Source organism: Mus pahari, chromosome 4 (genome assembly GCF_900095145.1).
Source record: "Mus pahari chromosome 4, PAHARI_EIJ_v1.1, whole genome shotgun sequence".
In the NCBI taxonomy this organism is placed as follows: domain Eukaryota; kingdom Metazoa; phylum Chordata; class Mammalia; order Rodentia; family Muridae; genus Mus; species Mus pahari.
The window spans coordinates 80,882,999-80,897,358 of record NC_034593.1 but is presented as its reverse complement, the minus strand read 5'-3'; the positions used below and the strand labels follow the sequence as shown (position 1 = coordinate 80,897,358).

Genomic DNA, 14,360 nt, shown 5'->3' with positions numbered 1-14,360 from the left:
GGCTCAGTGGGTAAGAGCACCCGACTGCTCTTCCGAAGGTCCGGAGTTCAAATCCCAGCAACCACATGGTGGCTCATAACCATCCGGAACAAGATCTGAGTCCCTCTTCTGGAGTGTCTGAAGACAGCTACAATGTACTTACATATAATAAATATATAAATCTTTAAAAAAAAAAAAAAAAGCTCAGTAATTGGCCAGCTAGGTGACTCAAGCAGCTCAGGGCCTTTGTATGCAGCCCTGGTAACTTTGACTTCTCTCTCTTCTCTCTCTCTTTTTTTTTTTTTTTTTTTTTATTATATGTAAGTACACTGTAGCTGTCTTCAGACACTCCAGAAGGGGGAGTCAGATCTTGTTACGGGTGGTTATGAGCCACCATGTGGTTGCTGGGATTTGAACTCAGGACCTTTGGAAGAGCAGTCGGGTGTTCTTACCCGCTGAGCCATCTCACCAGCCCCCAACTTTGACTTCTCATTCCTGGATTCTACAAGATGGCAAGAGAGGACCAATTCCCAGGAGTTGTCCTCTGATTTTCTTTGACAGTTTGTAAATTCTTGTCTATTTATTTAGACTTGGTCTTAACCCTGACTGACCAGAACTTGATTTGTAAACCATGCTGTCCTAAACTTACAGAAATCTGCCTGTCTCTGTTTCCCAAGTGCTGGAATTAAAGGCATGTGCCACCACACCTAGCAAAAAAATTTTCCAAGATTGAAAAAGTAGTCATAGGACCAGCAATATGTCTCAGCAGACAGTGTTTCCTGCTGTCAAGTATGACAGCTTGTCTGACCCCTGGGACCACCATGGTGAAAGATGAGCGGTCACTCTAGCAAGTTACCCTCTTACTGCCACATATGCAGCATGGCGTGTATGCACTAAATAAAGTTTTTGATTGTTTTGTTTTTTCAAGACAGGGTTTCTCTGTGTACCCCTGGCTATCCTAGAACTCACTCTGTAAACCAGTCTGGTCTCTAAGTCATAGAGATCCACCTGCCTCTGCCTCCTAAGTGCTAGGAGTGTGCCACTACTGCCAGGCATAAATTAAGTTATAAAAGAAAAAGAAAAATGCTTGTCTTGTAGTTTCTTTCTTTGCAAATCATTCTTATATACATTTTAACTTTTACCTCTCTTTCAGTCAGTGCAGTTAAATAATATTAAATAGTACATGTGGGACTGGAGAGATAGCTCAGTGGTTAAGAGCACTGACTGCTCTTTCAGAGGTCCTGAGTTCAATAACCAGCGACCACATGGTGGCTCATAACCGTCTGTAACAGGATCCGATTCCCTCCTCTGCTATGTCTGAAGACAGTGTACTCATGTATATGAAATAAATAAGTCTTTAAATAGTACATGTGAGGAATTTATGAAATAGCAGCTGATGAGACAGTCAGTGGGTAAAAGTGTCTGCCTCCAAGCTTGACTGCCTGCCTGAGTTCTGTCTAGGAGACCCACATGACCCACATATTAGAAGGGAGAACCAACGTCTACAAATTGTCCTGTGACTTCCAGAGGTACACACAGACCATACTAATTAATTAATGAAAAATGATGTAGGTAATGCGGTTGGGTTGGTGGGTCAGTAAAGTGCCTGCTGAGCATGGAGATCTGAGTGTGGATCACATAATACAATAGCAGCAAATAGCATGGATCCCTGGCCTGGGCGTGGCCTGTGGTGGGGATGAAGTTTATTGGCTGGCCAGTCAGCCTAGCCAAATCTATGAGCTTCAGATTAAGTGAAAAACCCTATTTCAAAAGTAAATGTAGAGATTGAGTGAGGAAAACACCCGGCATCCACCCTGGGCCTCTTTGACCATGTGCATACAACACACAGGTATTATATACACATACAATACCATACATATACAAGATAAATCTAAAAAATTCAAATAATGACATGTATAAAAATACTGTAGTGAATCCTATTATTTTGTATGCTAACTGAAAAAATAGTTTAAAAATAATGTAGCAGAATCTTACAGAGTAAATATTTAGGAATTTACTTGCACACTACCAGATATTATTTCTGTGTTGAAGTCCCTGAGGCTCTCTGAGGTGTGGTTGGTGTGGATATCCTACATTGCAGGATCCTCACAGCCCCTCGCTTTTTTCCTCTTAAGTATTCTCATACTTGCCGGGCGTAGTGGCACACGCCTTTAATCCCGGCACTCGGGAGGCAGAGGCAGGCGGATTTCTGAGTTCGAGACCAGCCTGGTCTACAGAGTGAGTTCCAGGACAGCCAGGGCTACACAGAGAAACCCTGTCTCGAAAAACAAAAACAAAAACAACAACAAAAAAAGTATTCTCATACTTTTCAGCTCTAGGTTGTTAGAGAAAGCAGTGAGTCTTTCTCTTCCCTGCCTCTCTCCTGAAGTAGGTGCCTCATTCCTGTTAAGAGACAGAAATCATATTTGAGAGTCGATTTTTCCCCATTAAGACTCCCGAGACTGGGGGCTGGTGAGATGGCTCAGCGGTTAAGAGCACCAACTGCCCTTCCGAAGGTCCTGAGTTCAAATTCCAGCAACCACATGGTGGCTCACAACCATCCGTAAGAAAAATCTGATGCCCTCTTCTGGAGTGTCTGAAGACAGCTACAGTGTAAACGCATATAATAAATAAATAAATAAAATCTTAAAAAAAAGACTCCCGAGACTTCTAGGAGAAAATTGTGCTTGTGCTTCCTACATATGAGTGACAGCTAATTCTTTCCCTCTCACCTCCCAGGTGTGCAAAGGCCCTCCCCAGCATGAGGAGATCTGCCTAGGCCTGTTTACACTAGTCCTCACTGAGCCTGCCCAAGCCCAGAAGGTAAGGCACCTTCTTCCCTGGATCCGTGTAAATCTAGGGACCTTTTACTCATTAACTGAAGGTATGTCACCCTCCTCTTCTTCCTCCTCCCCCTCTTCCTCCTCCTCCTTCTTCTTTTTTGTTTTTTCAAGAAAGGGTTTCTCTGTATCCTTGGCTGTCCTGGATCTCTCTGTAGACCAGGCCAGCCTCAAACTGACAAGAAATCCCTCTGCCTCTACCTCCCAAGTGTTGGGATTAAAGGCGTGCGTCAGCCACTGCCCAACAGTCACACTCTGGGTAAGAGCTGAATCCCTGTGTTCTCTAGATGTGTTCTTAAGACCCTTATTCTCAGTGAATTCATTAGTCTCTGGCTAGAGTCATTTCTGTCCCCAGATACTAAAGCTAAAAGGCAAGAAGGGCAGTTGGAGAAAAAGAAAACACATGCCTGTTAAAGTTTCAGGTGTAAGACTACAAAGGTCAAAATTGGCATTCATTTGGAGTATGGAGGGGATGGAGGACAACCAAGCCCAGGGGCTCTCATCCAGAGAAAGAGGACTGTAGTCTGTGGCTTCTGCTTGACAAAGGAACAGAAAATGGCTTAAAATGGTAGCATGTAACCTTTAGATTAAAAGACTTAATGTAATAATTAAGAAGACTCCGGAGAACAGTGGAGCCTGGCTTCCTAGAGTATTGCCAAGAATCAGCCTGGCTTTTCGGTAAACAGAAGAGGCTCCAGTGCGTGCTGCTCAGGGCCAGGCAGGGTAGTTTCTCAGCGTCTGTGCTCTTTGTAAAACTAAGTCTTGGGTTTGTTCAGATTGCCCCTTCCAGCAACTTTGTATCTTTGGAGTCTTGGCATACTGAGTTAAAGTTTGTTTGGATCTGACAGAAGGGAGAAGTGTGGGGAGTTGGTTCCTGGCCTTTCTCTGAGCACAGGTGGTGTGGAAGAAAACAGATTTGTTCTTTGCCTACTGTTGTGTTCTGCTCTGTGTCTAAAAACCACTATGGCTTTTGTAGCTTTCTCCCTTCTAGACTGCAGGCCCTCCTTAAAGTGTCTTGGAATTTAGCTCTATTGTCATTTGTCAGGGATAACCAAAGGAAACTCATTCTCAGAGACGCTCCTGGTATTCTGACAGGGATGCTTACAGAGTATCTGTGGCTGTGGGAACCTGCTTTCTTAATTTTCTGATGCCGCTTAGGGTACCTTAAAGGTAAAGGACGGACAACAGCTGTTGACACACTCTAGCTTCCAGACCAGACAGTGTGGACTTTGTTAATTAAGTAGAATTCTAGTCGTGCATTTCCCCTTTTTTGAGATATTCCAAGATGCCTTTGGGCTCTGGTTTCCTCAGCTTCCCAAGTGTTGGGATTTCATTTCACACTGAATTTATCATTCAGATCTTTAGAGATAAATGGATGACATTCATTTGGTTATGCTACGCAGTTACATGAGCTCAGTGATTTTAGGGAAATTGTTGACAAAGATGAAGGTGGATAAGTGGGGCTGTGGTTTAATTTTCTCTTGTATACTTTTTTTTTCCTTCGAGACATAGTTTCTCTGTGTAGCCTGGCTGTCCTGGAACTCAGTCTGTAGACCAGGCTGGCCTTGAACTCAGAGATCGACCTGCCTCTGCCTCTGCCTCATGCCTGACATGTATATATTTTTATAGGTAATATAATTAAAGTCTGATTTACGGGCCAGTGAGATAGCTCAGCTGGTAGACATACTTGCCATCATATAACCCTGATGGCTTGAGTTTGATTCTCAGAACTTATGGAAGAGGGAGGGGACCGACTCCCAATGGGTAGCTAGCCTGCCCCTCTCTCTCTCTCTCTCTCTCTCTCTCTCTCTCTCTCTCTCTCTCTCTCTCCCTCCCTAATAATATATAAAATACGTGTTTAAATCTATTGGATATAGCTCAGTGTGAGTGCTGTGTGGCTTGTGTGAAGCCCTGGGTTGAGCCAGGGTTCCCTCCACCCCCACAAATTGGGCCTGGTGGTTCACTCCTATAATAGCAGTATTTGGGAAGTTAAGATAGGAAGATCGCGTGGCACACGCCTTTAATCCCAGCACTGGGGAGGCAGAGGCAGGTGGATTTCTGAGTTCCAGGACAGCCAGGGCTATACAGAGAAACCCTGTCTCAAAACCAAAAAAAAAAAAAAAAAAAAGATAGGAAGATTGCCTTGAGTTCAAGGCCAGTTAAGAGCTACATATCAAGTACTAAGCCAGTTAAAATAAATAGGTAAATTAAAAAAAAAAAAAAAAAATGGCTGGAGCAATGGCTCAATGGTTTAGAGGATTCAGTGCTCTTGCAGAGGTCCCAGCTTCAGTTCCCAGCACTTACACCACAGCTCATAACTGCCTATAACTCCAGTTCCAGGGTTTCTGACACCCTCACTGGCCACCAAGGCACAACACATTGGTGTACATAAACCCACACTGACGAAGAAATAAGAGGTACCAGGCCAGCCTGCATTACAAAATAAGGTGCTACCTACAAAAGCAAAACAAACAAACCCAGTAACACCTGAGTTATCTCAGTGCAAACTAGCTTTGCCTTCTGGGAAGGTTTGTTTTAGGTGATGTTTAGGTCGGACCTCAGTGAGCCTCAGTGAGGGTATCAGGCTGTGTCTGCCGTCTTTTCTTCCTGGCTTGGCATCAAGAAACCACAGGCTCTACATGGTAAATATGTATTGTGCTACTGCATCGCAGGCCCATGTCCTCGAGTGAGGTAAACCATCTCTCTTTCATAACTGAGGACAACTGCACCAGGTTCATGTACATGTGCTTCATCCACCTTAGAATTCATCTGACAACTCTTTCACAGATGCTGAATAGCCTTTGACTTTATTTACTTCCTATGTGCTATCTGAATTAAGTATATGGAGTAAGGGCTGCTTGCGGAACTGGTGATCAGAGGCTAAGCTGGGGTCTAAACCCTGCAGGTTCAAGCAGTCAGTTAGAAGGTAATTGGAAAAGCCAACACCAGTGCACAGATCTCTCCCTTGGATTGCCCCAGACTCAGTGCTAGTCCTTTTTTGGTCCAAGCTCCTTTTGCAGGCAGCCTCTGTGCTCAAGTGCTGCTATGTCACATTCCCAGCAGGGTCAGGCTGAAGGGCCACCTCCCTGCCTCTCTGTCCTTTTCCTTTAAGATTCTCTGCTCTCTCTGTTTCTCCTTGTGTTTTTGTTTGTCCTTCCATCTGCTTCTCTCCAAAGCAGTCATCAGACTGGCACAGAGGTTACCACAGCTGGCAGCTCAGGGCATGCGGTATTCTTGGTCCCCAGCTCCGTGTTATGAGTAGTTGCATCGGTAAAGATTCCTGGTAGAGCATGGAGTTAGGCAAGGTTACTGCTCTTCTTCTGGGCTCACAGCGCCTGAAAAATATGTCCTCCTTCCCTGTCCTGAGTCTGTCTACATTTCTGGTAGTTTTTTGATTTTAACAGACAAGGCTCTTGTGTGGTTAGCTCAGCTTGGTTTTCCTTTCTACCTCTGCCTCCCTCATCCCTGGGACCTTCTGTGACTTACCTGAGACTCCTCTAGGGGTCTCCAGAACAGTAGTCGGCAGAGGCTCACTGGGCGCCCTTGCCTTGTGCCGTGTCCCTCGTGTTCCTGTTTTTAATCTCTCAACAGTCTACTCCTAGATAGAGTCAAAGGATAAATTCTCTCTGGAGTGTGAGACTCCAAAAGTGGCACGTGAAACATCTCTGTTGATGTTTTCATCAGATGAGTGACGTAAGCACAGAAGAGGGAGAGGTGGTGATGAGAGGCCTCTTCCTGCCAAGGCCAAGGAGCTACCATGCTTTAGAACGTTAGGGTGAGAGAGTTTATAATGAGGTCATTTCTCAGATATCATAATTCTCCCCTTCATCACTGGCAGCCTTGTCTTACTTAGTTTTCAGAGTTGTGTGTGAGGTGCTTACGGGTGGACTTTGGAACTAGGCTGCCTGGGTTTGTTCTGTGACAGGGTCTCCTCACGCTGTCTGGACTGGGATTATAGATGTCACTAGCTGCACTTTAATGCTGTTTCTCTCCAGTCTCTTACATTATCCCAGGCAGGTTCCCTCCCCTCCTCACTCCTTGAGCCTACTTCCTTACCTGTACAAATACAGGAAATAATAAGTAACATCTTCAAAAAATTTTTGAGTATTTTTCTTTCTCTAACTTCTCACAGATCCTCCCCATATCCCTACCCACCTAATTTTATGTGTGCTCTCTCTGTAAAACAAAACCAAAACCGAAGCCGGGCGTGGCGGCACATGCCTTCAATCCCAGCACTCGGGAGGCAGAGGCAGGCAGATTTCTGAGTTCGAGGCCAGCCTGGTCTACAGAGCGAGTTCCAGAACAGCCAGAGCTATACAGAGAAACCCTGTCTTGAAAAACCAAAACCATAAAAATGATGGCGGGGGAGGGAGAGGGGGGCTGGAGAGATAGTTCATTCGTTGGAGAGCACTGACTGCTCTTTCAGAGGCCCTGAGTTCAATTCCCAGTAACCACTTGGTGGCTCACAACCATCTGTAATGGGGTCTGATGTCCTCTTCTGGAGTGTTTGAAGACCGCTACAGTGTACTCATATAAATAAAATTTAAAAAATTTTAAAAACAATGGTGTTTGGGCATGGTAACACATGCCTTTAATGCCACCACTTGAGAGGCAGAGCAGGTGGATCTTTATGAGTGCCAGGTTAGCCTGTTCTGCTTAGTGAGTTCAAGGACAGCCAGAACTATGTAGAGACCCTTTCTAAACAACAAACAAACAAAACAAATGAAAAACTCCATACACAGAAATGAAAATCAAAGCAAGTAATAAAAACGATCCACGAAGACCAAAATGTTCCAAAGGAAAATGAAACAAAAGCCCCCATACTAAAAGAGAATGGAGTCTGTTCTATGTTGGCCAGCTGCTCCTGAGCATGTGGGCTGCCTCGGAGTGAGGTTGGCACACCCAGTGACACTGTTAGAATTTTGCGTTTGCCAGCAGCTATCAATTACAAATAAATTCTTGGTTAGGGACAGGACCCTGTGTCACTATTATGATATAACACCCCCCCCCCTTCTTGACAGGATCTCACATGTCTCAGACTGTCCTCAAACTCTCTATGTAGTTGAGGGTGGCCTTGAACGCCTGGTCTTCCTCCTACCTCCCAAATGCTGAGATCACAGGCCTGTACATGCACACTTGGCTTATTGTTAACCTCGATGCTTTCTGAGGTTTCTCTGTAGTAAGAAGCTGATGTCTCCTTAAGTTTTACCCTTTTGGCTGAGTCCATGACAGGATAGAACTCAGCAGGTGCAGCAGGCAGCTAATGAGGTTCCCTAAGGCCTGAACTCATTGAAGAGAAGCAGGGTAGAAAAAGGTCTAAGGGAAAGGCAGGCAGTGACTCAGAAGACACTTGTACACTTCCGTATCCCCCGGGGCGGGGGGAGGATTGTAAGCCCCCCTATTCCCCAACACATCAATACTTGGCAAAAGCAAAGGTCATTCAAGAGAACAGAAGAAGTCATTTAGTTAATAAAGTTCATGTTTGGGAGCCAGCAAGGGGACAAGTGGGTAAAAGCATTATCACACTGAGCCTTCCTCTGACCCACACACTCACAGATAAAAATAAAGGTTTGTGATTTGTTTTAGTTTGTTGTTGTTGTTGTTGTTGCTGCTGCTGCTATTGTGAGACAGCTTTCTCTATGTAACCCTAGCCTTGAACTCACTTTGTAGACCAGGTTGGCTTCACAGGGATTCATCTGACTCTGCCTCCTGACCGCTGGGATCAAAGTGGTATACAACCAGGCCTGGCTAAGAGAGGCTGTGGTAGCACATCCCTGTGATCTCAGGAGGCTGACACAGGAAGAGGAGCCTACTTTGTGCGTTCTAGGGCATTTGGAACTACAGTGTAAGGCTCTGTCTCAAACAACAGGAAGTGTTTGCTTTTAGTTTTAAGCAAAGGTCTCACTTTGTAGCCCAGGCTAGTCTTGAACTTGTGATATCCCTCTTTTAACCACCAAATGCTGGGATGGATTATAGGCACGTACAACTGTATAAAGCTAAGAAACTACAGTTTTGTTTCTGTTCTTTCTCCCAGACCCTGATCCCTTTATATTCCCTTTGCTGCATCTGGCTAGGTTACAGCAAGTCTAAAAACCTCTGGGTTTCTTTTTGACTTTCACCCAAATCCATTTTTCAGTGACCTTTTACTGGCAGATAAAACACAGATGGCTTCCACCTGGGTTTGCTCAGCTTGTGGCATCAAACAGTATGACACTTCCTGAAAAGGGAGGCTGGGGGACAAGGACAGGACTAGGAACTTTGCCCAGCAGACTTTCTTGCCTTATTAGAGAATCTTTTAGTCTTTTTTTCTCTAACCCAAGAGGCAGAAGAGGGTATGTTTGCAATGGAGGAGCCCTGTAGAAGAAAGAATGGAGAACACTGCTCCATTGCCTTTCAGTTGCCTCTCAGTATCCTCGTGTTTCTCTGGAAGAGGAAGGGGTTGGGGTTGGATGGTTGCTGTGTGGTCAACATCTCCATTCACTGGCTACTCACAAACCTTACTTCGCACAGTGTTACCGGGACTTGGCTCTGGTCAGTCGTGATGGTATGAACATTGTCCTGAACAAAATCAATCAGCTACTTATGGAGAAGTACTTGAAGTTGCAAGATACCTGCCGTACTCAGGTAAGGCCAAAAAGAAAAGTGAGGGGGTGCTGGAGTGTCACTAGAGCATGTGCCTAGCACACACAAGGCCTAGATTCAAGCTCCAGCTCTAAACAAGAAAAGAAAACAGCTCAGAGGTGTAGGCCAGAGAGGGTGGGGATGCAGCTCTGTTAATGTGCATCTAAACTGTGCATGACTGAGTTGGCTCCTTTTCCAAATTCACATCTCTGCTCTGAATGTCTTTTTCTCTCCTTTAGTTGGTGTGGTTGGTTCGGGAACTAGTAAAGAGTGGAGTTCTGGGAGCTGATGGTGTTTGCATGACATTTATGAAGCAGATTGCAGGTAAGCTTGCTAGCTAGAGCATTAGAAGAAAGGGAAGGAGCCCAGAGATAAATCTCAGCAAGGGCTGAGTACCTGTGAGGGACTCGAGTGATAGATAGGGTGGACCTAGTGTAGATGTCTCCTGGCCACATGTGTTGCAGAAGAAAATGGATCAGAAAATCACAGGGAGCTTTTGGATTAGTGAGTCTTGCCTTGATTTCTTTCCTGCTAAATTAAAACCTGACCAGGTATTTGGTCTGTGTTAGCCAGTCATCTCTCTGGAGTTGAGGGGCATGCTAGATTGGGAAGGAGGTGCAGAGGGAATCGAGTGAAAGCCATTTACTCTCTGCCTTCCTGCTTTCCCTGGCTCTGCCGCTGTTCTAAACACTGGGTCGCTAGTGATTTTGGCATTTTGGAGCTAGTCTGAGGGACAGTGTCACAGAATAGTCCCTGACATTTAGGGTTTTTCTAATCTTCACATCCGTGACATCTGTCTGAAATATTGAATATGAGAAAAGTCTGCTCAAGTCATCTCTCCTGCTTTGATTGCTTGCGTTTTGTTTTCCTGATTAAAACAACAAAACAAAGTATTAATAATAATAGATAAAAATGAGGCCAACTCTGTAGCCCTGCTTCACCACTGGTGTCTGGTTTTTGTTTTGTTTCCTGTGGTGATAAGAACTGTACCTAAGTTCGTGAAACTGGGCAAGCACTCCACCTCTGGAGCATCCCGTGTCCAGCTCCTTCCTGCCCCCTACCCCCCCCCCTTTCTTTTTAAATAGAAAACGTCTTGCTATGTAGCCCATGCTGGCCTTACACCCACAGTCCTCCTGCGACAGCTTCTTACCTGCACCTTCGCACCCAGCTGTGCTGTGCATTTTCTTCAGGATTTTCTCTTAACACTGATGTCACTGTGTCATGTGTATGGCCCTAATCTTTGTGATGCAACTAAGTGAACACTAACATTTTTTTTCACTGAGATTCAGAGCAGTGTGTAGCCCTGGTGTGCTGAGTATTTATTTTTATTCTTTCTTGGCACTTTCTTAACTATTTGACACTCTCAGCTCCATTTCTCATTTCAATATTTTTGTCTGGCAACACTGCATTTTAATTCTGCTCCAGGGATTTCAGTGGCAAGATCTAAAGACTGGTGTATAGTTACCCCTTAGCCTGTCAGGATGCTGAATCCCACACCGACTTTCAGATAGTAGGCTGCAGCTGCTCTCAGCTGCCTGCATCTTTTAGGCCCTGGTTCAGATACCACCTTTGCTTTTCAGCTGGGGCTTCTAAGGTCTGTTTTTCTCAGTCATCACTTTTCAAGGACAAAGCATTACCTCTGCAGTTCTGGTGGATAGAACAGTACCCTCTCTGGTGAGGGGGCAGTTCTAGAACATTCTTTCTCAAGGCAAAGGGAAAAATTTTAAATCCTAAAAGAGAACGGTTTATTCTAGCATTCAGGGCAGTAGTGGTGGGAGAGTGGAGCAGCAGGATGACTGAAGAGATTTATTCGATTGGCTGAGTTGCTAATTAGAGCTACTGTGTTCTGATTCTTCCCCTCCCACCCCCTTGAAATCAGGTGGCGATGTTACAGCCAAAAATATCTGGTTGGCAGAAAGTGTTCTGGATATCCTGACGGAGCAGAGGTAGAGTCTTCCCATGAAGGGTGGGGCTGTGAGGGGTGTGAATATGGGACGTGGGGAAGAAAGGCTGGTGGCTCAGAGCACTGAGACCAGGGAAAGGTGTGGCGGGCCTGATGGTGGCAGATGGAGTACTGAGGTCAAGATGGAGGAGTGGGAAAGAAGGAGCTGGCTAAAATATCTCAGAGCCCAGAAAATCTGGTCTCATCTGATAAGGGGTTATTTTTGACCCAGACCTCCTTGGAATGTTTATGTTTGGGGGGACTGAGAGGGAAATGAGCTCAGCAGAGGGGCCAGCCAACCACAGGAGCCTGGCAGGTGCCGTACACGCCTCCCTCCCAGCCGCAGCCCAGCACATGCTCTTTTTTGGAATGTCACAGGGCCGATGTAGGTGACTAGGGAGCAGAGAATCCTGCTATAAAGTGACATGGGGCCACATTTGACCTTTTGGCTCCTTTTCTCCAACAAAGTGAAGGGCTGTGTGAGAGCCATTCTAGTATGTAAATTTGCTTATGGCTTCCCCTTGATGCTAATAGGGTCCCAGTTTCTGCATCACTTCTTTTAGTGACTCTGAGTAAGGACATCAAGTAGCCAAATAACTGAGAGGCCTAATATTGATATTCATTTCAGTTTAAAAGGATGGTTTTCTTCATAATCCAGAGGGCTATGTTCTGCCCAGCCCTGCTCTGAAGTGCCACCTAGTGGCCTGGATCCAGTTTTGCAGCTGCCCTGGGGCTGGTCTTCACACTAGCAGTGGAACCTCCTAGGAGTTCCTTACTTGGCCTCTGCTTCTCTTGGTCTCTGTGTTTCTCTGCTACCTTTGGCGAGAGGCTCTCCCTTCCACCTGCCTCTCCTCTTCATTGAGCCATCCTCATGGCACATTTGTGCCTCTGCTAGTGACCTTCCTTCAAAGTGATTCTTCTCATATGTCCCTCGTGTCAGATTCTGTTCTAACATACCTTAAAGCTGAATTTCCCATATAGGTGTCACACAGCAGCCGTGTTGCTGCCTGACCCCTTCACACTTTTCGGTGAAAGGGAATACCTTGGCATTGAAAACTGTGTTCTAGCTTACCATCCTGTTTTCCTAACCTTTCCAAGTATTTCAGGGATGTGGGGGTAAAGGAAGCGCATGTCCTTGGCTAGCATTTCCATTCTGTGAAAACAAAGGACAGTACTGGGCCTCGTAGTGCATGCATATAATCCTAGTACTTGGGAGGCTGAGGCAGGGGAATTACTCTGAATTCAAGTCTAGTCTGGGCTATATAGCAAGACTCTTGTTTCAAAAAACAGCTCCCACATACACAAAAGAAAAAGAAAGAAGAAAAGAAGAGGCCTTGGTCTTTTAGTTAATTAAGTAGCTTGATTACTTTTCCTGAATCAGGAAGTTGCCTGGTTATATTAATTAAGCTCTTCCTCTTGCTCCTTGCCTTTCAGCAGGGGTGTCAAAGCAATTACAGCCGACTTGGCACTTAGAGGCAGCATTAGCGAGTGGGGACCCTCCCCACTGAGCCTTTACCTTTGCCACTTTTGAAGCAGCTGGAAACATAATGCTTTTATCACTCCGTTTTCCAGGGAAATTCTGAAACTCTGGGGAAATGGGCTTTGCCATCTAAAATCAGATGCCTCCCCTACACCCCCAAATCCTCCCCGATTTGGCGACCAATTATCTGAGGGTGGGGTCAGTGGTTAGAGCCAGGGAAAGTCCTATGGTTTGGCTGGCTATAGTAATAAGCCTGGGAGAGGCACGGCACAGCACAGTGTGTTCTAAGAACTCCAGGGCCCGGGAATCCCCAGGGCTCTTTGCATCACATTTAAGAGAACTACTGACAGAAAACACTTTCCATAGCTCAGCAGGAGAAACGGAGCTTGCCTCTCTCCCAAGCCTAACATACATCACTTCAGCTATGATGGGCTTTGGTGGTTGAATGGTTAATGAAAGTCTGCACAGTGACTTTATTGGCAGCTGTGAATGTATTTATGTTATAAGAGCTGATTTCATCTGGTCCCTACCTAAGTGAGGCATCTATCTGGTGAGGGAAATTAGTTACCTTTACCTTCCTTAGTCAACTCATAGTCGGGTAATAACAGCCAAAGTGAAAGCCTCAAAAGACAGAAGCCAATATTCTCAGTGTGTGGTCATCACAACAGTATGAGGTGGGGTGAGGAGGTCTAGGCAAGCAGTCTGTGCAGTGTCGTCCCTTCCTGCAGGGAGTGGGTACTGAAGAGCAGCATCCTCATTGCCATGGCTGTGTACACGTACCTCCGACTTATTGTGGACCACCATGGGACCGCCCAGCTCCAGACCCTTCGACAGAAGGAAGTTGACTTCTGTATCTCCTTGCTTCGGGAACGGGTAAGGGAACAGGACACAGTATGAGGAAGTGATGCCAAGATGTGGTGTCCGTGTGGCCTTTATGCTTCTGGGCCAGAGATAGCTTGTTAGGGGTGCAGGTGGTTCAGATGTGGTATTTTCATTATCCCTAGACAGCTCAAGAGTAAAGGACAGGGAACCGGAGTGGAATACCCCTGCTCCTAGAAATGTCATATATAATGCCACCATCCTCAGGGCTTTTCTGGTCAGTTTCAGCTTACATTGTTGTATAACAGACAGCAGCTATTGTGCGCCCACTGTTAGGTGAACCCCACCTCCCCCAGAAGTAATTAGTGTGTTTACTTGGGTGGGTTATGAATTATTTACTATAGTTTCTCCCAAGAAAGATATTCTAACACTAAGCTATGAGGACCCTGACTACATAGGAAAAGTTAGTTAAAAGAAATATCAGCTAGCATCAGATCAAGGCTCAGTAGTTAAGAACAGGTGCTGTTCTCACAGAGGACCCGGATTTGGTTCTCAGCACCTACTTGATGGCTCACAACAATATATAATTCCAGTTCCAGGGGACCTAGCATTTTCCTCTGGCCTCTGTAGGCATGTTGTGTGTGTGTATATATATATATATATATATATATATATATAT

The 14,360-nt window shown here is 45.4% G+C and overlaps 1 protein-coding gene across 1 annotated transcript in view; it reads left to right on the top strand.

Moving 5' to 3' along the window:
- Positions 1-14,360, top strand: part of Ints3 (integrator complex subunit 3) — a 44,893-nt gene that overhangs the window by 10,414 nt on the left and 20,119 nt on the right. Inside the window, exons 2-6 of the mRNA XM_021195700.2 lie at positions 2,693-2,802; positions 9,330-9,443; positions 9,680-9,764; positions 11,320-11,386; positions 13,591-13,735. Coding sequence (XP_021051359.2) covers positions 2,693-2,802; positions 9,330-9,443; positions 9,680-9,764; positions 11,320-11,386; positions 13,591-13,735 — 521 coding nt within the window. The remainder of the gene's footprint in view (positions 1-2,692; positions 2,803-9,329; positions 9,444-9,679; positions 9,765-11,319; positions 11,387-13,590; positions 13,736-14,360) is intronic.